The sequence below is a fragment of the Tinamus guttatus genome, unplaced genomic scaffold (genome assembly GCF_059628265.1).
Source record: "Tinamus guttatus ecotype Peru unplaced genomic scaffold, ASM5962826v1 Tinamus_guttatus_pri_ptg000563l, whole genome shotgun sequence".
Classification (NCBI taxonomy): domain Eukaryota; kingdom Metazoa; phylum Chordata; class Aves; order Tinamiformes; family Tinamidae; genus Tinamus; species Tinamus guttatus.
In genome coordinates, this window is record NW_028289097.1 from 819,070 (window position 1) to 845,000 (window position 25,931).

Below are 25,931 nucleotides of genomic sequence, written 5' to 3' on the forward strand. Positions count from 1 at the left end.
TTTTTAATGTACTGTCCTTATATTCTCTAGTCTAATTGCTTCCAGGGATTTTGAAACTGTTGAATATAAGCAATAAGGCTTAAGTAGTTGTTATTAGTCATTTCTCCAATTGCAACAAAGCATCTCTTCAAATAGAAAGAAAAGCTCCATTTCCAAATAAAAGTTGTAGCAGAAGGAATACAACATGCTCTACGTTTTACCTTTTAGTATTGAAGCCACACCACAAATTTGTTGGGACATCTGCTTTCACTAATACATCTACTTCAAACAACAAGGATGTTGTTCTCCAACAATACTTCACTTCATTCCTCTAAGTGCCTCAGACCAATAACTTACAGAGCTATCATAAAACCTTCCAGAAAGTAAGGTAAGCACTTGACATGTGAAATTTTGCAGTAACCCACTATTCTAGCTTACCATTTAAACTCAGAGATCACAATAAATGATGTACCTCATTAATAAAGGTCTATCTGCAACACAGCATGTTGGGACGTACTGCAAACAAGTCGTATGCCATCCATTTTTCTGTATCACTTCCCAGCTTTGGTTCAGCAGTATGTAGTGAACCATTAACTGCTGGTAAAGCTTCTCTTCAGTTCCCAACACTTTGCTCCCTTTGGGACTATCTACTTTATGCTCAAGACTGTTGACAAAAAGCCTTAACTTCGCTTTTTCATGTTGCATAAACCAGAGCCTGTGAATATGGTTATTGTTGTGCCCTTCAAAAGAAAGTCAAGTTGACGACAGTTAACATGGAGATTACAGTGTCCCAGGATCATTAAAACAAGAGCAAAGCTAAGGCACCAAGGATGACCGAAACGAACTGAGCTGGAATGAAGAGGAAAGCTTTGGGGCACTCAGGTGAAAATTTAGTAAAATTTTAGCAACACTTTGCAGAAATTATACCTCCTCCTGTTGTATTCCTGGATATTCTCTCATCCTGCAAGCGTGAAGCTAGCATTTAGAATCCGCTAGCTCTTCCATCTGGACATCCACAGTATGCCAGATGCCTTGAAGATATCCCCCTCACCAAACAGTTCACAGTCCTCCAGACCTTCATCACCAGACAGGCTACCACAGACCTTTGCTTTTCCAAGCTTATCTGGTAACCACCTTATGCTAGGGGAAAAATACCAAGAAATGACCTTTCCCTTTCAAAGGGTGAGCTCTCCTTACCAGGGCCTGGAATGGCTCCCTGGGAATAAAGACTTCTTCATTACAAAATTATAAAGTCACAGTTGGCCATCACTAACTACCTCTCATGAAGCTGTAATTGCAGTTCAGACACAGAAGCATCAATTCACTTGATGAAGCTTAAGGCAACAAAATTTAAGCAAAAAGGGTAGAAGGCCTGTGATCAACTTTGGAATTTCTTGCTCGTCGAGGGTCCTGACAGCCCGTGGTGCCTGCTTGCTGCGGAGCAACACCAGCTGGTAATCAGAGCAGCAGCACAGGCAGAAGCTTCAGCTACACGTACGAGGATTTCCAGAGAGCAGCCATTCCTGAGCAACGTGTTCCGTTGGAACGGGTATGATTTTGTGAAAAGACGGGTATAACCTGTAGTTTGCTGCACTACAAACTCTTTGATCGTATGGGAAAGAACAATACCTGAATAATCACCATGTTCCTCGTTTTCGGGAGGAAGGCCAGGAACGACATCAACTTCAAGACTTTTTATGGCGCATTTGTAAGGGCTCCCTCTAGGCTGGTGAACAACCAATTGCACAAGTCATCCAAGTAATTATCTAGGGTAGATAAGAGCTCTGGTAGCTAAGCTCTCATGAAAAAACATGCCCTATATAACTACGAAGTGATCAGTCCTTAGCAGCTTCAACTATTTTCAGCTCTAAATACGCTCAGTTAAACCTATGATCATAAACACCAACAAATATTAGCTTGTTGGTAAGCAGTGATGGGAATGCGTTGAGAACATAGTTGCAATAGGTGCTTTATTTTTTAGGGGAGCTCTTTGTTTTATGACTAACAGATAGTTAGCTCACAAAAAGAAAAAAAAAGTCATTTATTAAGGGGTTTTTCTTTTTTCTGTACATGCAGCCAAGCAACAGAGATGAGATTTTAAAACCACAAAAGAAAAAGTCATAAAAATGCTGTTCTGCTCACAGTTGCTGAAACACTTCAAAAATATACAATCCAGAAAGATTATTCTACTAAAAAAAAATTACATAAGTTCAATGCTTGCTGTATAATGAAAACCAGCTTACCCCCTTCGCTGTGAGTCAGAATTTGGCTCAACCACATGAAAAGGGGTATCTGTATATCCTACCTAGATAATCAGGAGTGTTCCTGTGCATGTTCATACTGTTGCAAATTGTGACTTTTCTCACACAAAAAACAAACAAAAAAAAAAACAACAAAAGAAACCAGAAACATCTTCCTTTTTACGAGAGTTGCACTATTTGAGCTGCTACAAAGCCACTTCTCTCAGACAGGACATGACAAGCTGCTCCAAATGGGCAGGAGAGGGACGGTTACCAGCAAGAGTCCCCACAAGGAGCGAGGCACCAAAGCGCGGCGTGCGTGATTGCCAACACGGCTGCTCTGAACTCGACGCCTGCAAAGCCTGGCTCCCCGTACGCGCTGCGCTGGCCTCACCTCTCGCTGCATCGGCTCTGAGGCTTCCACGGCCGTTGTTGCTGGCGTGTTAAACTACCTCGAGGCAGCTGCGCCCCCCAGCTTTGTGCCACCCTGCACTTGGAGAAACAGCTTGTCCCTCAAAATAAAGGTGATTCACACAGTTTTGTTGAATTGATCTTTACTTTACCCCCCTCCTCTCCAGGGCAGCTGTTACCCCTTCAAAAGAACAACAATTCTGACCGCACAAACTCTGCTGCCGAGACCCAGGGCCAATCCTAGACAAATGGAGCCACCCAACAAAAGGAAACGGCGATTCCCCACACAGTTTCGAGCGTGTTTCCCCCACCCCAGCCCGGAGGATGACGATGTCGATGAAGGCTTGTTCCTCTTCCCACTGTGTCTCGCGTTCTAAAATGGTGGCCATGGCTGCCCGGGATGCGGCTCGCGGAGGCCCCGGCCCCGCTCGCGGCCGCGGGGCCGGGCGCTGCTCAACTTGCGGGCCGAGGTCCCGCGGCGGGGCCGGGCGCGGCGGGGAGGCCCCCGCGCCGCCACAATGGCAACATGGAGGCACCACCCGAGGCGCTGCCTCCGCCGGGCTCCGCGCGGGCCCGCGCCCCCGCGGCGGCTCCCAGCGCCCGGGCCCGGCCGAGACGCAACTTTTTGGGTGGGTGGGGGGTGGCCAAGCGCGGCCGGGGGGGGGGGCTCTCCGCAGCCGCCCCCTCTCCCTCCTCCCGCACGGTCCCGGCAGCCGCTCCGGCGACTTGGCCAACTCCGGAGCGACTTTGCGGGAGGCGCCGGTGACGGAGGGGGCGCCGCGGCCACTTAAAGTTTACACGGATGATGGAGAAGAGGGGCGGCCTGCTGCCCCCCCACCCCCGGCACCTGCACCGGGCCGAGCGGCGCGGAGGCGGCCGGGGCGCCGCGGGTGCCGGGCCGCCACACAAAGGCCGCTTCCCCCGGCGGCGCCATGCGGGCACTCACCGGCGGCGGCCGCACCTTGCAGATGCCCGTCTGCTCGGCGATGGGCCGGATCTTGTGGATGAAGGCGAAGGGGTCGGCGAACTCCTCCCAGCTCGGCTCGAACACGGGGCACTCGGGCGGGGGCAGGAACTCGGCCATGGCCCGGGCCGCGGGGGCGCCGGCAGCCGCTGCGCCGCCAACCGCCGCGCGAACAATCCTCGGAGCCGCCGCGCGCCGCTCGAACGGGCCGTGCGCGTCCGCCGGGGGGGCGGGGGGGAGCGGTGGGAGGGGGAGCGAGGCTCGGGAAAAGAGTCCGCCCCGGCCTGGGCGGGGGGGAGGAGGGAGGGGGCTGCGGCCTCCCCTCCCCCCGCCGCCCCGCGCGTCTCTTTGTGCTGGGGCGGCCGCGGCCTCTCGCCCCGCACGGCCCCGCCGCGAGCGCCTCCGCCCGGGCTCGGCTCGGGCAGCGCGGCCCGGCGCTCCCTGTGCGCGCTCCTCACGGAGCGGCGCCGCGGCGGGCGCCTCCTGCCGCCGCTCTGGGCCCGGCGCCACCGCCCCCCTCGGCGCACAACAACATGTCGGCGGCACCTGGCCCCGCTCGGCCCCGCACAAGACGGCTCTTTGTGGCTGCGAGGCCCCTCCGGCCCCGCGGGGGGTTCCGCGGCCCTCCTCCCGCCCCGGGGCGGCGCTTTGTGCGCGGGGGCCGGCGCGGGGGCTCGCGCGGCGCCGGGGCCGCCCGCGCCCCGCCGAGCGGCACATGGGCCCGCGGCGCATCCCGCTGCGGGCGCTCTGTTTACATGCGCGGAGGGATCCGCCACAGCTGACAGCCACCTCCAGCCGGCGCTTCTTTTTTTAAAGAGCCTCTTCGCTCGCGGCCATTGGGCCGCGTCACGGCGCGGGCGGGCGGGGCCGCGCCGCGAGGCCGCATTGTCTGGAGCGGCCCGGCCCGGCCCCGCCGCCGCCCCCGGCCCGGACCGACCCTCTTTTGTTCCCCGGTTCTGCCCCATCGTGTCCCGGGGCGGGAGGGGGCACGATGAGGTGTTCCCCCCCCCCGCCCCCACCGTTCACCGAGGCGCCCCCGCCGGGGCGAGCGGGGGCCCCTCCCCCTCCCTCAGGGGCTGGAGGCGGCGCTCCCCCCCCCCCCCATCTCGGCAGGCGCCGCACGTAGCGCACGTGCGGGCTGGGGGCGGGGCCACCGCGCTGCGCCCCGCCCCCGGCGGAGCCGCCGGGCCCCGCCCGCCTGGGGCCGCCCCCCCGCCCCGGCCGCGGGCGCCGCCGCCCGGTGCCGCCCGGTCCATGGGCCGCCCGCCCGAGGGCCCCGACGGCGGCGGCGCCCCCCACCCGCCCCGTCCCCAGCGGCCCCCGCGTTTCTCCTGTCCGCGAGCGAGAGGGCCCGGACGCGCCCCGCGCTGCGGCTCCGCCGGCCCCTCACGCCGGCTCTGGGGCGCTCGCGGGCGCGACCAACGCACCCGGTATCGGGCCCGGGAGCCCTTCCCGCAGGGCCTGCGCTGCTCTTGCCATCCCCAGCACAAAGGCTCCCAGCACGGATCCTCCTGTCCTGCGGACAAACCAGGCCTTTCACAGCCCCAACCAAGTCATCCCTCAGGCTCCGCAACAGCGATTCTGTTGTGCGTCCATCTCTCAGGGACGAGTTTACATTTCCTCGTGTTTTTGCACCCAAAGCCAGGCCTCCCCTGCAGGCCTTGCCCCTCTGGCGACAGCCCAGGCCTCGCTGCAGCTCCTGGGGCGCCTACTCCGAAACCCAGCAGCTTCCCCAGCCCCGGCTGGCACCCGCGTGGTGCAGGGGATGGAGCGCCTTAAACGAAGGGCACATAAGCAGCTTAATGCATAAAGCAGCATTGTGCTATTTTTAATAATTGCTCTAGATCGAATTAAAGCTCTGCTATTGCAACTCAAGATTAAAAATGCATCAAAGTGTGCACATACCCCCTGCAGCTTTCAATGCAACTTCCACCACTGACATAAGATTTTGCTCTGTCAAATAAAGTTTGTTAAGTAGTACTGAAAAATCTAAATACAGTTTCATTGCTTATAGACATGCTCCTTAGTATTTTTTTTTAATTATTAATGTACTGGTTGAAAAAGTCAAGTATGCATGAGAGGGGGGTTCTGACATGCAAGGAGAGAGATGGTTTAGGGTTTAGGAGCACAAGTCTTTGCAGTCGATGAGAAGCTGCTGCTGTTGAAAAATACAGCCTGAACTTCTATCAATTCCATAACATTGTCCCAGCTGAAATGTAGTATGTGATGCACAGTTTAGGAAAACTGAAACAAAAGGGACTATTAGACACCTTCCAGCTCTGTGGTTCTTTCAGATACGCTGTACCTCTGAGAAGAGCTACAGAAGGCATCAATAAATGTGCTTTAAGACTAGGCATCCCGGAGATGTCCAGGGTTGAGAAGCTGTGTTCTGGCCAAGGTGTTAGGTTTGACTAGAGTACTGCATCACTGAACATCTCAAGAGGATAGAGCAACCTCAGCCATTCTGCGTGATCTACATTCCATGTCAGCACTAAGAGCTGAGCTTTTTTTGGTAGTCTGCCTTTGCATGGATGCTCATCAAGAGTCACCTTTAGGGAGGCAACAACCAAGCCTTGGTCATCAGAGCCTTTGAGAGCTTTTTGTTGTTTGAAGCCTCTTGAATTTTCATGAGCTGAGAAGAGGCTCCTAACATCTCCTTTACTCAAATTTATCTAGGGTGTTCAGAAATCAATAAATCTGCTTCCTTGGGCAAAGCAAGATAGCTAGGAATCTCAGACTGAATACATGTTTAATATACCAAAGCCTTTTTATACTTGCACTTTATACCTAGGGAACCTCCAGTAAAAACACCTAACAATCTAGACTGAAAACTCTTTAATTCTCTTCAAACAAATGCTCTGCATCACATCCAGAACTCAAGCATGTCTAGCACAGAACAGAGAATGTTTTGAGCAATGGTTGATCCTGTGATTTAGGTCTGAAAGTTCCCCAGGAGTTTCGAGGATGTTTAAACATCAGTGGCTTCTGATGTGCAGTGAAAAAAGTCTGAAGAAAGTAATGACACCCTTGGGGCTTCTTCAGAGCTGGAAGGACCACATTTAACAGGATCATTTCTACTGACACATTGAGGTGCAGCGGCCTCCAGAGAGACTCTGATGGAAACATGCTAGGGCCACACCGGTGTCTTGCCTCGGAAGTTATGATGGAAAAGTACTTGATAACATATCCCCCACCTCTACTCATCTTGAGATCCGTGTAGCAAGAGTTGACCCCAGGATAAAACGCAAGCTCCTAGAAGAACAGATGAGGTGATTCAAGTCTGCATGGCGTGATGGCGCTTCCTGAAGGTAAATGCTAAGCCCTGGAGCGTCTGTGTATCCTCCTTCAAGCATCATACCTGGCTTCCCACCTTGCTGCCTGCTGATGCAAATGCATCAGCTCAGACATTCACTTTTGCACGCTGCCTTCTCTGGCATCCTGCTTGTGCTGAGACATCTGCTTAGCATTAGTTGTATTCTGGGGATTAATGGGGCATTTTTGGCTTGGAAACCAATGGTTCTTGATTCTGTGCTGAATTTCCCAAGAACTGCAGAAGCACAAATTGCAGAAAGCAAAGCAGATTTTACTCAATTAGAATGAGAATGCAGACATACCTCCTTTATGGTTCAGTTGACAATTTCATTAATTAAAACCTCCTTAGATGGGCTTGCTTTGAGCCTGCTCTATATGTTCCCAGTAAGCAGAAATTCCCATTTGCTGCAGTTACACCCAAGAGAGCTGGCAGCTGCTGTCTTGGCAAAGACCTGGAGGAGATACCAAGTAAGGGATCAAGCTGGCCCAAGGTGGGGAGCATCAGGGCTAAGTGATGGGAAGCTCTGCGTACTGCTTTCCCCAGGACAGGGGCTTCCTCACATAACTCCCCCATTCTCACTCAGGGGCCTTTCTGCGCCTGATTATCCAAGCTCTGCGCTGAGGACCTATCCAAAACTCTTCCTCACACTTCTCTAATGCAGAGTCTCCCTTCCCATTCTGCCTCAGCACCGCTTCCTTCATAAACCATTTCAACATAGGCAGAATGGGCAGCCTTGGAGGGGAAGAGCTGGCAAGGCCCTGGGCTTCACTCAGGAGGACCCCAGCAGCTCCAAGTCCATTTGGGTTGTGCAGTTCAGCTAAGGCGCTAATTGCAACCAGCTCTTCTGGCATCCACTGAGCTCTGGTTGTGCTCGCCTGGAACAAGGACCACTGCAAACTTGGATGAGCTTTAGGAAAGCCCAAACCCCGGGCATCCGAGCAAGGAGCTGCCTGCATTTTGGACAATGAAAAAGCCAAGAGACTTTGAAAGGGCCCAGAGGCTCAGTGACCAGCCAGTCTAAGGAGAAATGCCAACATCAACCTTCACTCCAGAGCTGCTCAGAAGCTGGAGTAGATCCTGGCCCTGGGAGTGCAGCTCACAATTTGAGACCACGTTGTCCACATAGGCTCAATACCACATATGGAGTTCATAGTCACATTTGTGTCATAAGTGAAACTCCATCGGAGCCAAAGCACTTATTTCATCAGCAGAGAGTTTGGCCTAATTAAAATACTATGTGTTTAGAAGAAAACAATATAGGGCAGGGAGGGAAATGTGCTGAGGCTCTCAGCTCTTTAAGAAAATAGGTTCCTGGGAACAGATTTAGTAAGCAGAATCTATGACAGACCAAACCAGTTTTCCTGGGCAAACAATCCAACAGCCTGCAAGAACCTGCAAAGCCATTTGGATTTCATCACCAAGATGAGAAGAGGTCCTAGCACTGCAGAAAGCACCCGCTGCACCCAGGGATGGTGGTGCACATTGGTCCTTGCTGAGAGAAGGGACTATTATAGCATCTAGCTGCTGCTGCCCAGGGCTCCTGGTTAGAAATACGGGAAGCTTCTCAATACCAGGTTATGGACACTTCGTAAGTACAGCTTCCATCTTGTGGTCATTGATGAGGACCTGGACCATCTCCCATTGCATCTTGGCCAATTCAGTGTCCAAGTCTCAAAGGAAGCACCCCTAGATGGAGAATTAGGTACAGTCACAGATTCACAGAATGCTTAAGGTTGGAAGGGACCTCCAGAGGCCATCCAGTCCAACCCCCCGCACACGCAGGGTCACCCAGAGCATGTTAATACCAAAGTCTATGAAGATGGAAGATGAGATGCCCTTTGCTGGCACATTTGAAGGGGTTGCAGTAAACAGCTGTTCTGCTCCTTGTGTTTCCTGCCCAGCCGAGCTCCACGCGCGGCTCTGGCGCGTGCCCCATTCCCGCTTCGTGCTGGTGCGCGATTTCCGCGTTGCGGGGAGGGCTTCGCCGCCGCCGCGCGCTCTCGGCTCCTCAGGCTGCCAGCAAAACGTGTCGGCTACAGGAAACCCTGCAGAGGGGCCGTGCTCGGGGGTAGGCAGGAAATCTGAGCTTTGTTTGTGGGCTAGAGCTGAGCCTGGCTGACCAAGGACGGAAGTCCCACAGCTGCACACAGCTCCTGGTGGGGACTGTGTCAACAGGCAGGTAAAAACAGCTGGTGAGCACGTGGAGAACGAGCCTGCCTCTGCTCAAACAGGGAAAGTGCTTTGCAGTTGGGCAACTGCCTTCAGCACTTGATTTTATCAATCAGCTAAAGTCCCCTACCCTATCATTAGCTGCTATTAAAGGCCAAGCAAGGTCTTGCTCCAAAGCCTGGGCCAGGCTATCACAGGAGCAGGGATAAGGAAGCCACCGCCTTTGGGAGTGCTGGGAAGGCAGAGCTGGTCCCGCAGAGCTGCTGACTCACAGGCAGCAGGTCCAGTCACACCTCCCGGCTCCTCGGGGTGCCCATAGCAGCCCGGGACACGCTCTGCTTCCAGGCAGGACACACATGAAGGGTGGCACTCCTGAACATTACACTAGTCAGGCTTGGCCCAGCTCACTTGTATCTTAAGGCAAGTGCCTAAAAATAGGTCAGAGTTATTTCCACTCTAAAACCCCTTTATTTCTCTGCATTGACTGTAAAAGGAGCTTTGGGTGACTAATTCAACTCTAGACATCTGTGCTTAGAGAAATAAACCCCACCTACGAAGCCCTGCCCGCACAGAAAGGGGCAGCTCAAGGCTGAGGAATGCGGCCTGCTGCAGTGCATAGAACTGTAAAGCCTTTTATTTTTTCCCCCCTTAAGAAAAATACTGCAGAAATTAAGATGCAGCTTCCCCGACCGTGGTCCCTTTGCTGCGTCCAGGGGCATGGAAAGCACCGTCACAGCCGCGTTCTCCGAACAACCTCAAGCGCCTGCGGTTTCCGCACGGGGTGAGCGGGAGCGGCAGCGACAGGCGGCCCCGCGGTGCAGACACCCCCCACGGCACAGGCAGAACCGCTGCCCTCTACACTGCAGTTCAGCGGCACCGCACAGCCCTGCAAGGACTGAAACTGATCTTGCAAATGTTTAATTAATATTTTCCCTTGTGGAATCTCTTTGCTACAGCTGAGTGCACCCCCTTTCCCCAAAGGGAGGCCAAGAGATGCACCAGGATTCATGTTTTAGCCTCACGCACCAAGGATGATATGAAAGGGGCAGTAAGGAGACTTCGAGACCTTGTGCAACAGCTGAGGATTTAGTTACCATGTGCCTGGCTAACCTACAGCTGCAATCGGGTTGTATTCACAGGCCTAGTTCAAATAGCAGCTACTACTCAAATCCTCAAAGCCACCAACAAGCTACGATCTGGGTTTCAAAATGGGCAAAATCATCTAAGCCCTCATGAGACACCTAAAATTATAGCCCAAGGCTGGAGAGACAAGGTGGAAAAACAGGATTAAAACAAAAAGGTTGAGTTTTGAACTGCTACCATGCACAAAAATCCCAGGAAAAACTGGTTATAGAGGGGATTTAAACATGGAAATAAAGATTGCTCAGGTACATTGGAGAACCTATATGAAATACAGCAGATAAGACACTGTTTCAGGCTGAATCCAGAAGACAATGTTCGCAAAGGAAGGGTGGTAGGAAATCACGGGAAATAAAATGGTGGAGAATATGGCAGAAGGTGCATAAGTTTTCCCCCAGCATAAGCTAGGGAAAAAAGTAATTCAAAGAGAAAAGGATATGATTAAATAACCCTGCCATGGAAGGAATTTGGTAGTTTAAGAATCAATAAACTCCCCAAAGAGACAGAAATCAGTGAGATCCCTTCCAGCCTTAAGCATTCTATGATTCTGGGAGATTCTCAAATGGCTCCTGCAACTGGAGCTCCCTGGAAAACCAGACGTGTGTTCATCTCTGGAGCTGCATATACAGGACTAAAAAAGAAGCAAGAATTTAAAAATCCCCTGCTGAATTTAGAGTATCTTTTCCATAGAAATGCAAGACCTGTCTAAGCACAGTGGTGATCAGAAGGCACGTAGAGTTAGCAAAAAAAAATGGGTTGTATCAAATCTTAAATGCCTTATAAGTATTTCATTATAACCACATAGGAAAGTATTTAATATATAGATCAAAAGTAAAAAAAGTCTAAGGCAATATGCAGTCAAGCTGCCCCACTCAGCCCCATCGAGCCCATGTAACTACACACAGACACATTTACCAGGCACTAAACACTCGTTGGCACTGGAGATAACGAAGCCAGCGCACATATGCTGCAGCAGACAAAGCTGGAACCTGAACGCGCTGTTGATATCTGCAAGAGCAGGGAACAAGCAAAGCAGCAGACAGGACTGGAAAACAGAGGCAGAGGAAGATCAACACTAAACACAGAGCAAAAAAAAAGATAAAACAAGAAACAGCGGAGTACTTTACACAGAAGTACCAGCAACTATTGCCTGAATTACCAGGGAAGTCTTGGAAAAGGAAACCCTCCGTTTCTGGTCGCCTTATGTGCCTGCTGCAAGACATTACACCGTTCTTCAAAACCATTTGCAGAAAATCTTTATGATACAGCCCAAGACGTGACTGGGACACTTCCACACATGCCTCTGCCTTCCATAAACACAAGTGTGAGTTGAAGAACGGAGGCAGCAGCAGCTTTGGCCAAGTCAGCAGTGAACGGTCTGGTCGGGCAGGCGAAGCCGCCCTGTCTGCAGGAGGCAGGAGCTGCTTCCCCGGCCTGGCTCTGGCACTCGGCTGCTCCCAAACCATCGTAGCTCATGAGAGAAGGATTTTTTCTTATTGGTTTAACAGAAAACCCAGTGCAAGAAGGGGTGCAAGGTGGGAAAGATGGGACAGCGATAGCCAACAGGTAAGAGTGGTTCAGACCATCTCAACAGCCACCATGGACATTCAAACAGCACAGCTGAAAGCAGTCCTGCACTAGCTGCCAAAGCTGCAGGCAGAACTGTACATGATCAACACCAAAACTGCTGGAAAAATAAAAAGACAGGCTAAACCCAGCACATCAGCATCTCTGAAATGATGGGGGCAGCAATGTTCACCCAAGGCTGGCTTGAAACTGGATTCTGAAATAACTGAAAAGCCACAAAGCGCTCAGGTCTCAGTATAACTGACTGAAAAGTGGCTTTTGCAACTGGTAATGATGTAAGACTATGAAATGCATCTGGCAGCTTCAGCCATACAGTTCTGACAAAAGCAAACGTAATGTGGATGCATTTAAGGTCTTGGCAGCCTTTATCCGGATCGTTGCTTGGAATTTGTTCCCAATGTGAAGCATTACAACAAGTTCCTCGCACAGCGGTCTCGGAAAAAGGTATTTCAGCAAGCAGATTGACAGCCAGTGGCCTTGCAGAGAGCTGATATAAAGAAATTCACAGAAATAACAGACTGAAACAGCACTGTAAAAACATCGAGAAAGGCCATACAAGGACTCATTTGTCCCAACTCAGGTTTCTAAGAGTTAAATGTTTCTTTCCAGACTTGACACCTTAGACTTTCAACAGGCCCTTATTGAGGACAACTCATCTAAAACTAACATCTACAGTAGAAAAAATTCCTCAAATCTGAAGTTATGCTGAAAAAAACTTTCCATTTTTCCATGATCACCTGATTCCAGCCTTGCTCCTACACAGTATTCAAGTGCTACTGTCTATGGATCAAGACTTCCCTTCTACTGTTTGAAAACCACAGAGAAAACCTTAAACTCTTGTATTTCTTCACTCAGTCCCTAAAGCTGCCCCTTCCCATCCACTTTAGTGCTCCTTCACCCACACAAAGATCTACTTTCTTTGTAAAACCACCTTAATTACACAGCCAAGATAACACCACGTGCAGCTGGAACGGTTGCACATATTGGGACAAAACTGATGCTAGCTCAAACACTCACCAGTACCACATAGGAAGCCTGTGGTAGACCTTAAAATAGAACTGAGCTTACTTAGTATGGCTAGATTACTTCAGTACACTTTAAAGAAACGATGTATTTCCTCTTTCTGAAAAGAAAAATAGTCTTAAGTTTCCATTCACACTTCTACTCAACTATGTTACATCTTAGAAGTCTTCCCCTAATATTTTTGCAATGTTTTCTAGATCCCTCACACCTTTAGCATTTACAGACAATGTTTTCCACCATACACTTGAAGGATTCAGCTGTCTTTCCCCAAGCACTCCAGTTGCTTGGCCAGAGAAACCAAATTAGTGCTTCAGAGAAGCTATGGAGGTGCCGTGGCTGCTTATCTGCAATACAAATCCACTCAGCGCTGAGGAATCTATCTGGACAGGCAGATCAGACAAAAAGCTCAAAATACTATGTTTTTTATGGTAAATGTTTTTTTTTTGCTTCCCAAAATGACTGCACATTTTACAAGTTTGCACTGAAAAAAACAGTATCACAATAACTAAAAATCTCTAAGAAATCTTTGCAAGAAGAGATGTTTTATGTTGGGGGAGGCTCTGTAAAGTAGGCTCTTCAGAAAGCCAACAGACAGGCACGCAGCATCCAAAAGATTAAGGGCACGTTTTAACCCAGCTTACTACAAAACTCCATAGAAGGCTTCTGACTTTTCTCCTTTTCTGCTATTTAGTTTCCTGGTGTTCCCTGATCTCCTGTCAGCCAGCACTGACAATACCTTCAGAGCACTAATTTCTTCCACTTCATCATGTTCTCATTCCAGCTGTGACTCCAAACCTTTAAGCACCTTGCCCAACTCTTGGATGAAAAGTCTCTGTATGCTCCAAGAGATACATCACTCGTCTTTCCTGTAGTTCAGGTTGAGCTACAGGGAAGGGATTAATCATTATCACCTTGCCAATACACACAGAAAATACCTAGGGCACTTCTGGTGAAGTCCTGCCACACGACAGGAAATAGTTCTGGAGCTGTTGGAGCTTTTATAAGCTCAGTCTGGGTTCTGAACCCACAAATACAAAAAAACCCCACTCCACTTCCAAAAGCAGCTCCTAATAAAAATGATTTCCCAAGGATTAGTGAAATTAGCAAAGTAATGAACCCACACACCATTCTCCAACTATCACTCTCTACTATTACATTGGGCAGAAGGGCTGAGGGCAAAGCCAGTTTTTAAACACTAAGTCGTATTATCATTTATTCCAAGTACCACTTTTCATTTTCTTCTAACACTGCTAAAAAGCAGTATGATTTGCTATCTTACCTCTACTTTTTGCCTGAAATAATGGAGATGCCCTACCTTTTTACACATTCACACTTACTTAAAACCTTGTTTATTTCTTATTCCAAAGAGCTCTGCTCTGCTAAAACAAAACAAGTTGGTGCTTACCAGCACCTTCGGAACTTGATTTTGGTAAATGTTTGCTCTGCAGAAAGGTGGTGACAGCCTGTGTGCTTGCACTGTTCATAAAGCTAAAATGGACCTCCAGAGGATCGTCATATCAATTACTGTGGCATGCTTACTACAGTAATTAGGAGCATTAGCAGATACCCATATCGCTTACTCAGAGCGCCGGGTGGGTGGAAATCAGCAGGCTCTGGAGCGCAGCATTCCCTTGGAAGGGCACCACGAGGATCCGAGAACAGATCTTTCCAGATAAGATGGGCAAATCTCCACCAGCTCACTTCCTCCACCTCCACAGAGTGAATCAGAGCAGTTATTGTGTATCAGGTGATGACTATCAACTGCCAACTTCACTCTGGAAGAAAGCTGTGTCACTGCCCAGGTGAAGATATATTTAGGTGCCTCTAGATAATGCCACTGCAAACAGGCACCATCATTCCCAAAGCAGAAGTATGCAGATTTTACTAATTAAAACAGGAATGTAGTTTAGAATTAAAGATTTTTGCTACATAGTGCAAAGAAACTATTTTCTTGGAAGCTGGAAATCTCAGCTTCCATTACCTTCAGGTACTTGGCCTTATGCTTAGTATAACTCAGCAGAGAAACCCCTCTACACTTCGGAAACCAGGATGAACCACCCCTCCATTAGTTCAATCCCACAGCCTGCAATTAATAATATGTTTAAGGATTTCAGCAGCTGGTTGAAGCAAGATCAGTTTTAGCAAGATTTTCCTGCTGTAATTATCTTGGCTTCATGGTTGAGAAAAACAGCCTTATCTTGGCTTGCTGAGCATATGCCCACACTGACAGTTAACTGCTCACTAGCTACTGCAATGAGTTTCTTCATATTAAGAAGATTTGGGTTTGATGCAGCCTATGAATGCAGTTTACTTTCAGCATCAGCCCAGTGCTAACAGATAACAGCATCTGAAAGTCTTTTACTCTTCCAAGAAGTGTGTTTGAGTTTACCATCTTCTTAAAGTAGCATTCCATGTTACCTTTAAAAATTAAGCACATACTGCATCAAACATCCCAACACCTGCTTTGGATGAGACTCCTTGCCCTGCTGAGGCCACGTTTTTCAGGGCTCAGCATTCAATATGCACAGTCCTTGTAACAGAAGTGCCATTTCCTGCCCAAACTGATCACTGTAGGTGCCACATAACACACCGACACAGCACAAGGGAATGCCCATCACAAGCAGCAGTGCCCTAAATAAGGGTAACACAGAACACAGACCATATCAGCAGGAAACTGCACACAGGCCTCGACACGAGGCAAGTTCCAGGCACGAGAGCCAAGTCAGCGCTGAGACTCCAGCAAAGCCCTGCACGAGGCTGAAACGCAGCTACGGTGCCAGCATCACCAACCATGGGGCCCTAATGCAAGACTCCACACACACGACCTGGATGCCTGCATGGAGCCTTCTTGATACACTTCTCAAACAGCCACCACCATTTCTTGAGAAATCTGAACCCATTCAGAGAAACGGAGACCATCTGACTTGCAACAAATGTGACAGCCCTTGGTTTATCCAGCACATTTGCTTAAGCATCTAGTAAGCCTAAGTTATTCAACATGACTTGAAACACTTTTTACTTGGGCAGTATCTACTCTGAAAAACAAGCTGAATTTTCAGTGAGTTTATCATTTGCCTCCAGCACACTCAGCTAAGCTGAATAGGAGGAGGCATGAGATGCATCATGCTGATAATGTACCTTAGAGGATGCAATAGCATCACAGCTGAGCCCATTCTTTAGAGCCTTCACTGCCCTAGCCAGGCTGTCAATAGAGACAATTGCTTTATTTTCACTGCAACATCTGTATTTTCTGCACAAGGCCACAGCTGACAAGACAATGAGCAGCTGATCTAGGTTATAAAGCCTGAGGATTGCTCCCTACGATATTAAAATGGTCAGATAAATTTCAAGTCCGCAGTAAACTGACCCCATGACTGCAGGAACACAAGCAACATAACTGAACACCAGAGTTTTGGCTTTTCACAGGCAGTTCTATAAAACCAGACTATTTTGTTAGATCTTCTGTCAGGAAAACTGATGTGGTCTCACTTAAAACCAATGCCCCAACATGAACATGCGCACTCAAACCATGGCTAGAACTGAGGTTTGGGATAAGGAATCCCATTTTATCACCTGAAGTCAAATACTGCAACATTACCTGCCTGCTGCAGATTTCCCCATACAGAGGGGAAGTTGAGACATTCTTCATAAAATCCTGCTAAGCAGGTATGTTCATCTTAATTAACTAGCAAGCTTCAAAGCTTGGCCTGAATTAGATTCAACTATTGAATCAGAAAGATCATAAATAAGCTTTATAAAAGGACTGAAAGATTCTCTGGCTCATGAAGTCTAGTCTCTTATAATCTGAATTGGGAATTATATAATTACATTCAAAATACTCAAGCATTCTCTCTACCTCTGGCCATTCCACTTCTGGATCCATGGGAGTTTCCTTGGAATCATCTATCTCTAAGAGTAAATTATAAATAGCAACATTTGTTTTGTAAATCAGCGAGTCCCGTGCCCCTAAGCCCCACTCAGACCACGTTGAACAAGATTTGAGAGAGTCTGTCCATGCCTGAAGATAACCTGATTAACCCAGAGTTATGTTAGGTCAGCTTACATGCAAGGTAGAAAGAAAAAAGGAGGTTTCAATTTGCACCTTTGATGGACAAATTGCTGCTCCACAAGAATCAGTCTCACGGAAAGCTAGTGTTCAAGCTAAAGGTTTTGCTCCAGAGCAGCCTCAGGCCAAAGGCTGGTTCCACAGAAAGCTGACAGGCCCTGGATCCTGCACAAGAGCAAGGCCAGGGCACCAGGGCAGAGCCCCAGCAAGGGAAGTGGTAGGTTCCTTGTGCTACAAGCACGGCCTTTCTGGGCATCTCTCCCCACTTTAGCTTACTGCATTCCCAAATTACTGGCCCATGCTAAGCCTAAGCATAGGAAAAGACCAATTTAAGTGGCCTTTGGCTTTAGAGGTGTTTCATCTTTTCTTGAAGGTAAGAAGGTCAGTTCCTTTTGCCTCTTACGTGACACTGCATTTAGAGCTCTGAAAAAATGCTATTATAGCAGTGTTGCATTAAGCTACAATTTCTAAATTCTAAAACAACTGTGGTAAAGCTTTTATCATAGGTTCTGGGGTCAAAGGCCTACTACTTGCTCTTAAGAAATTGCTACTCTTAAGAACTATTCCAACAGTAACATCATTTTCTTTAGCAGTCTCTCAGAAGAAAATTCTAGCATTATGCCTGACTTGACTACTTGTAGATAAAGAATATACATAGCATTTGGACACTAGCAATTGCCTTGATTAAAGAAATTTATTCCAATCTTTTGACATGATTTACACTGGTGCTGAAAAGGCAGTAAAACAGCAAAGACCTGTGATTCACTTTTGTATTTAATATTCTTCACCTTCATCTTCTCCATCCATCGAGTCTGTGCCCACTTCTTCATAATCCTTCTCAAGTGCAGCCAAGTCTTCACGAGCCTCTGAGAACTCTCCCTCCTCCATCCCTTCTCCAACATACCAGTGAACGAAGGCACGTTTCGCATACATCAGGTCAAACTTGTGGTCCAGGCGAGCCCACGCCTCGGCGATGGCTGTAGTGTTGCTCAGCATGCACACCGCACGCTGGACCTTGGCCAGGTCACCACCAGGAACCACTGTTGGGGGCTGGTAATTGATGCCAACCTACATGAAAAGCAAAAAAGTCGTTGGGTTTTTGTAGCATTTGACAAGGGTTAACCAAAGATTTCAGACAAGGAGCTGAACAGTTGTCATTTCTGAGAACTCTGTACAAAAACATAAGCCTCTGTCTCCCAAAATACAGACAGAACATCTTAATGATAAAATATACTTGATAAGCTCAAAAACAGTGAAGAAATCATTTAAGACTTAGGGATGAAACCAAGACTTACCTTAAAGCCAGTAGGGCACCAGTCCACAAACTGGATTGTGCGCTTGGTTTTGATGGCAGCAATAGCAGCATTGACATCCTTGGGGACAACATCTCCACGGTACAGCATACAACAGGCCATGTACTTGCCATGGCGAGGGTCACACTTCACCATCTGGTTGGATGGCTCAAAGCAAGCGTTGGTGATCTCAGACACAGAGAGTTGCTCATGATAGGCTTTCTCTGCTGAAATAATTGGGGAGTACGTTACCAACGGGAAGTGGATACGAGGGTAAGGCACCAAGTTGGTTTGAAATTCAGTAAGATCCACATTTAAGGCACCATCAAATCTGAGGGAAGCAGTAATGGATGAGACTATTTGACCAATGAGGCGATTGAGATTGGTGTAGGTCGGGCGCTCAATGTCCAGATTCCTACGGCAAATGTCATAGATGGCCTCATTGTCAACCATGAAGGCACAGTCGGAATGCTCCAGAGTGGTGTGGGTGGTCAGGATGGAGTTGTAGGGTTCAACAACAGCTGTTGAGACTTGCGGTGCAGGGTAGATGGCAAATTCCAACTTTGACTTTTTTCCATAGTCAACTGACAGGCGCTCCATCAGCAATGAGGTGAAACCTGAGCCAGTGCCTCCCCCAAAACTGTGGAATATCAGGAAACCTTGCAAGCCAGTGCATTGATCAGACTGAAAATCAAACAGAAACACATGTTAGAGCAGTTGTGCCTAGACATTCAGGATCTCAGAACAAGCTCCTCTCAAACTCATGAAGGAATCAAGTCTAAAGTGACATATTAACCTGACCAAGCTTCAGGAAAATAACACTGAATTTGATTCATCTAGTGTCACTGAGTTCAGGGAAACAAGCTGACAAAGTTACACTGCCACCATTCTGGTGGTTCTTAGCTGAGGAACCTCAGCTGCATTCTCCCCAGACAGGAGTGCCACTTGATGCTTAGCTGGATTCCCAACAGACAGGGAGTACAACAGCCAACTTCTGAAAAACAGGACAGCATTTCTCAGTTCAGAATACAGACTACTCAGACTCATCTGTAAAGCACTTTGCCAAGAGCACTGGCTCTAAAAGCAGATGCTGAGTATAAGACAGGCTTTCCCCTTCAAAAGGCACATTTCAATGACTCCTTTAGTATTTCATTAATATTCATTAGTATTTCATTCATTCATTAGTATTTCATATTAAAGCACCAGAAGCAAGCCCTGGATTTCTCTTCTGCAATGAGAACACTTTGCAGAAAGTATTCAGCTGAGGACTGCTGCCCTAAAAAGGAACTCTGACCTAAGTTAGACCTTCATAAATTTGCCAGATGTTCAAAGAACTGTGGAACCCAAAACATCACAACTCACTGGGATTTATTCCTCTTTTCTACCATTGTTACCATAAAATAAAACCCAAAATTACAATTATAATAAAAGGAAATACAAAGTCCAAGCCACAAAAGGAAACACACCTATTTAAACTTCCTTTCAAGAGCCTCAGCAAAAGACCAGTCCTTTTCCAGAAGGACCTATGCAAACCAGAATTATGTTCCCAGACCCAGTCCTAGCTTTACTAAGTTGAACATGAAGCTAAAAATTTTAGCATGTCTCATGAGCATTTTAGGCCATTTGAAAACCGTATCTCACAGGAGCAACCCAAGTGCTATCAGCTGGCTAAGAGTAAAGACTGATGCAGAACAAGCCCACAGCTTCTCCTAGCATTGAGCAAATAGAGCTCAATTTACACACCTGTACTTGAAAAACCAACATCCAAATCCTGTAAAACAGGCTGTAGTTGTTTGACAACCTTCAGGGCAGAAAAGTCTTACCAGTTTCCTGATACGCTCCAGGACCAAATCAATGATCTCTTTTCCAACCGTGTAATGACCTCGAGCATAGTTATTTGCAGCATCTTCTTTACCAGATATCAGTTGTTCAGGATGAAAGAGTTGCCTGTATGTCCCATTCCTAACTTCATCTGCAGAGACAAGATAATTTTTATAGTAAGATACTTCTCAATATTTTTCAAACTTCTGAGGAGATCAGAATAAGGTATCCAAAACCATATCTAGAAATATAAAGTAGCTTGATTTCTTTAATCATATATATGACATAAATATATAATACCTAGTAAATGCTGAATACCTGAGAAAATCAAGCTACTCCTTAAAAACTGTCCTATCCAATGCAGATTGTTCTAACTAGACAAAGTTAAACCAATTTAAAAGTGTACCAGCAGAATCCATTTTCCATAGTTTCCATTTTATAAGATTAAAAATTTTCCACTTTTATCTTCCAAGCATTCCAGGTTGTTGCCTCTGCTTCTGCAGCAGTCACTGCCTCTGTCACTTAATCACTCCCTTTCTCTATTTCTTAATTGTACTGTCAGGAGTAGAAAATGTTCAAGAGGAATTGGGAGATATCCCTTTAGAGTAGCCACTAGTTCAAACACTGCTATAAGAAGAATGAACAGAAATGGCTGTACTACAAAGATGACAGAACATCCACCTAGTCTCCTCAGATTTGGAGAAAGTTTTGTTGATATGGTCTAGCTATCAGAAATACATATTTACATATAAATTTCTGTCCTGCCAAAGGGACAAAGACAACTCAGCAGCAACCGTGGTTTAGCTCAAGCCATTCTTGAGCTATAAGGTAATACAGCACTACATACTTTAATTGAAGTCAGGTGGAAAGCAGACAGCTTCATCAGCTACAGATGAAGTCACTTCTTTGCATATATTGTTTTTAATCTGAAAGTGAGTCAGCAAGACTTAAAGCAGAACAAGTTTAAAAATGCAGATATTTGAACCAATTTGCACTGACCAGCTATCACAGCAGTCTGTAATCCAATACTCTGAAATGTTTCCAAGACTGCACCAGAATACAAGTAATTTAGAGAAGCCAGCAGAACTGAAAATACAGATGTTTAAGGTGCTGTGCATTAAAATTCTAAGATATAAAGGAGAAGACCAATGGGTAAAAGGGAAAAAGTATGCAGCTACAACAGGAGGAGGGAATACCACAAGTCAAATGGTTCTGAGGAAGAAACACTTTCAGACTTGTCCTTCAAGTATTGCATTATGAAAGTGTGGTGGAAGATACTAACAATCTACACCAGAACCTGTTTTTCTCTGGAAATGCCATCCTTTCTGTTAAGTCTAATTAGGGTAGATTTAAAAACAGTTCAATATTCAGACATGCAACAGTCCTATTTCTTGGTGGGAAGCTGGATGGTATTTTGCACATCCTACACAACCAGTGCACGCACAGAACAGACCTGCGGCTCTTGCTAAGGGCAGCATCTACCTGGAAGCTTCAGAAATCCCTTATGCATGCACGAGGTTTTCCATAAACACAGTGCTAGCCATGCTGCATGCATATGGCAAGAATCATAGCAGCCCAGAAAGTTAAACCAATAACTCAAATAAGCAGGGAAGGAATAAAGAAAAAAGGCTAGTCCTCAGACAGGCAAATAATGCAACCTTTTTAAGAGCTCCTCTCCTGTAGCATTACCAGGCATTTCGTAAGACAGGTCTTTTGCCTATCTCCCATACTCTGCTTCCCTCATTAGCAAACCCTGGAACACCCTTTTTACCATTTGTCCCACAGCTCATCAGCATTACCCTAGAGGCAAGGGGAGAGTGTTGCCACCTGCTCTCTCCCTTGCCTCATTTCTCAACCTCTTCTGGTTGCTTAGAGCCACCACCTGGCAAGCAGCAGCAGAAGCAACAGTCAGAGGACTCATGAAAGCTATAGAAACTATATAAAACTACATGAAAAACAATGTCAGGAGCAATTTGGTCATTTCAAACTTGGTCCGACACTCCCACCCCTTTACTTGCCCAACAGTTCTCTCCCACAGAAATTTCCTACTGTGTATAGTACACACAAAATAGTTTGGGGCATCACAATGGAAAGTGTCAAGAGACTCATTGTGGATATATAGGAACAGCCCAAGTGTTGTCACTGATCTTCCCTTCACAACTTTTTTCTTGCATTAAAGAAAAATACAGCAACATTATCAACACAGGCAATGCAGGACCTGAGAGCAGAATCACCACTTCAGTCAAGAAGCCCATGAACCTGATTCCAACAAAATGACTTTGCTGTCATCAGTCTGTGTGCATGTAAAGACCAGACTGATGACAAATGGAAAAGGTCTTTGTGAAATGGAAGGCTCCATCAGGCTGGGCACATTCCTGATGTCCTGGATTAGCCAGGGACAGAAGTGGCTCAACACTATAAAAGGCAGCATTGCCAGAGCCAAGAGCTGATTGTTTTGCAGGCAACAGGAAGTTGAAATGCAAGAACGTGCACTGTTCAAAACATGAGTATGATGCTAAGGAAAAAAGCAGACAATTTAAATCAGACCAAGGGGTCCTTAAATTCAGAAGATTCATTTCTGCAAGTGCTATTCACACTATAGAGTAGAAAATAGTTTGGGGAAAGTAATCATTCCTATGAACAAAGAGAAATCTACTTAATGGTACATTAAGTAGATTTTAAATCTACTTAAGTAGATTTTAAAATCTTTTTAAAAAGTAGATTTTAAAAAGCCTCTTTTCAGAAGGTGCCCATTGACTATACATTTTATGGCATCAGAAGTTTAACATTAGCTCCTTGAATAGCAAGCATTGGCTAATTCAGAAAAAACATTTAATACTATAAGTTGGCAGAAGATGATGTCTAAGTCCTTTCCAGTTCTGCAGTGCACACTATTTGCCAAAATCTCAATGAACATAAAGCAAAGCGTTTGCTGTGTCACTAGGAAAACATCCAAGTTTAAACAAATCTTATGGTACATTCTACAGTCCTTCATGGGGATCATTGTATTTACCTATCACTGCTGGTTCAAGGTCCACAAACACAGCACGAGGGACATGTTTTCCTGCTCCAGTCTCACTGAAGAAGGTGTTGAAGGAGTCGTCACCCCCGCCGATGGTCTTGTCGCTGGGCATGGTCCCGTTGGGCTGGATGCCGTGCTCCAGGCAGTAGAGCTCCCAGCAGGCATTGCCGATCTGCACGCCGGCCTGCCCAACGTGGACTGAGATGCACTCGCGCTGTGAAGGAGGGAAAACAGATCAGCGAGCAGGAACAGCAGCCTCCCTGTTCAGAGAGCGTTCAGCAAAACTCCCAAAGCCCCAACAGTGCCAAGCTATTGAAGCTTGAGTTAAGCTTCACTGTCTCAGCATTCAGCACAAGAGTGACAGAAGCTTCTTTCAGGCCTCATCTACCTCCACCGTTTTGGACATGGTCCTCACAAGCTCCTTCCTGCTTGTTCATATCTTCTTCCAAAGAAGAGTGTGACCAGCCCTCCCAAACCTTCAGAGACTTCTCTCTTCCAACACCAAGTGGTTGTAACATGTGCTGACCACACCTGAGTGACCAGGAAACATCCCTAGCATCCAAACCCCAAGAACCACCAGAGGGAGCAACACCAGGGCCATTTTGTTCTTAATATACACAAAGCCAGAAAAAACTACTTGATTATTTTAGGGAATTTTGCCATTCTCCATGAGTCTCAGCCTAACTAAACCCTTACAGCACCTCACAAATATGAAAAATGCACTGCTGTAGGCAAGTACTAAATGCCATAACACCAAAGGAAACTCAATCTCACTAGACAGCCAACTAAGCTGCATAGAAAATAGTTCTTGTCAGCAGGAGAATCAATTCATATCAGTTCATGGCTCTCAGTCTCCTCTGATGGCTGGAGCACAACCCTAGTTTCTTTATTTCAGCCCAGTGTTTTGAATATAAGAAGCCAATACACAGCTCTACGACCATCTCCTATCTCCAGGTCTACCTGCAGAATGTAACATCTAATTTACTTCTCATTCTGAGTGACAGCTGAACACTTGAGTAAGCATATAATGGTTTTGAATAAGTCATTAGCTTAACTATGTTCAGACCCCAACATTTGGATAGTATGATTAATTTGCCCCCTATAATTTGCCTGGTCCAATCAATAGCCAACACAGGGGAGCAGGGGCACATAAGTATGCACAGGAATTCCAATCAGCACTGCCTGTTGTCAAGCACAGTACTGTAGAGCTGAGACCAGATGTATCACAGCTCCCCATCCGCCTCGGCAATGTCACCAACACCAAGAGTTTCCAGAACAGCAACCTCCTTCCACATCCTTCCTGCCACCAGTCTCACCACTGTCACCTCCCTTGAAATTGCTACCACCTACCCCTCTGCAAAGCCAATATTGCTACTCCAGACCAAGAGGACTGGGCTTGGCAGGTTACTGGAAGGGAACTGAATAGCCAGGGTAGACACCATAGAAAAAGCATCAAGAAAAAGCTTCAAAATAGAGCCCAGCAAGTCTGTACTGCTCCAGGGAAGCTAGTCCATGGCAATGGATCAGGCTCTTTAGGGAAAAGAGGTACAGATACAAACCTCACTATTTAGTCTGGAGCTGTCCCTGAAGGAAGATGAGTTTCATTTGTAAAACTCTTCATGAGAGAAAGAGCACAAGGAAGAAGTATGTGGGGACCAACACTGCCCCAGCGAGGTAGAGGCACAGAATTTGTCAGAACACAACTTGGAGAGAAAAGCAGGGAGAGAAAAAAAGCAGGGGGGAAGGAAAATGCCATTTGCTCAACACAACAGATGAAAGAGCCCAGGTCCTGCAGATGTTGTGTTAAACATTCAGCTTGACAGCACACAAAGATCTGTGCTTGGGATAAAAAGCTCCACACATCAGCACCAGCTAAGAAGCCATTAGCAGTGAAGCAGCTCTGCTGAAAAAACAGGGGTTCAAGAAGCCACCTTGAATGAATCAAGAGGGGTCAGAGAAGAGGGAGACAACCACAAACAGAGGCCTGGGATGTTAGGACAGACATCAGCAAAACCTTCCCCAGCACCTTGGGGCAGCCCTGGACCAGGTCACCAGAGAGGTGGGGAGGGATCTCCAACCCCAGAGGTTTGCCAAGACTTGGCTAGACAAGGCCATAGACAACCTGACCAAGCTGTCCCCCAACTGCTTGCCTGCAATTCTACAAAGTACCTTTAGTAGCAACTCTTTAGAGAAGCAAAATCAAACATTCTCATCTTTAATAGTCCCATTTTGTTCTATAGAACTACTTCAGTGTAAATTAAGCTTGGAAAAGTACCTGAAACAGTAAACAAAATCTGAGCCCTCAAATTATAATCTCTAAGTCCTAGAGCCAATCACCAAACAACTGCCCCTCTCATTACAGCTCTGTGCCCATAGGTATTTGCAAGTGGAGGGTTCCCAGCAGAGAGGGGTCAAACAGACACTGCACCCAGGACTGCTGAGAGCTCCAGCTGCAAGTCAGGACCAAAGAAATCCTAAATCAAAATGCTAAAGCAGCCCCTTCCCACTCCTCACAAACTAATTCTGTGCTTCAACATATTGCTAGGAAAAGTCAAGCTCTTCCCTTCCATGAGGGCAGCAGTGGCTTAGGCCAAGTCCTAGGCAGGGGTTTTCCTGGGAATCCCCTCGCCCCTTGCAGTGGATCTGGTGGTGGATGAGGTGGGAAGCTGCATCAGACACAGTATTTGGGAACTGCAGCCACACAAAGTGACTACAGTCATTCTGATCTGGCTTAATTTAAAAGTGTGGCCATAAACAGCTCCCCATGAAGGATTAAGAACAAGGCAAGCACATTTCCCTCCAAAACCCTCACGACTTGTGTTCAGTGCATTAGGCAATTACACAGAAACATTTTAGTTCTACAGGAGCTTCTGACGCCCCCAGCACCTTGTGCACGTCCCAGAG

At 47.2% G+C, this 25,931-nt stretch overlaps 2 protein-coding genes across 2 annotated transcripts in view; both read right to left on the reverse strand.

The window, feature by feature from the left end:
- The window catches only part of KDM5B (lysine demethylase 5B), a 45,707-nt gene extending 41,948 nt beyond the window's left edge, over window positions 1–3,759 (reverse strand). Inside the window, exon 1 of the mRNA XM_088534461.1 lies at window positions 3,577–3,759. Coding sequence (XP_088390587.1) covers window positions 3,577–3,714 — 138 coding nt within the window. The 5' untranslated portion in view covers window positions 3,715–3,759. The remainder of the gene's footprint in view (window positions 1–3,576) is intronic.
- Window positions 3,760–17,567: 13,808 nt separating this feature from the next.
- LOC104576325 (tubulin alpha-1C chain) overlaps window positions 17,568–25,931 on the reverse strand; it is a 9,083-nt gene continuing 719 nt past the window's right edge. Inside the window, exons 2-5 of the mRNA XM_088534513.1 lie at window positions 23,019–23,241; window positions 20,008–20,156; window positions 18,188–18,868; window positions 17,568–17,960 (exon numbers count right to left, since the gene is read on the reverse strand). Of these exons, the coding sequence (XP_088390639.1) occupies window positions 17,667–17,960; window positions 18,188–18,868; window positions 20,008–20,156; window positions 23,019–23,241 (1,347 nt within the window). The 3' untranslated portion in view covers window positions 17,568–17,666. The remainder of the gene's footprint in view (window positions 17,961–18,187; window positions 18,869–20,007; window positions 20,157–23,018; window positions 23,242–25,931) is intronic.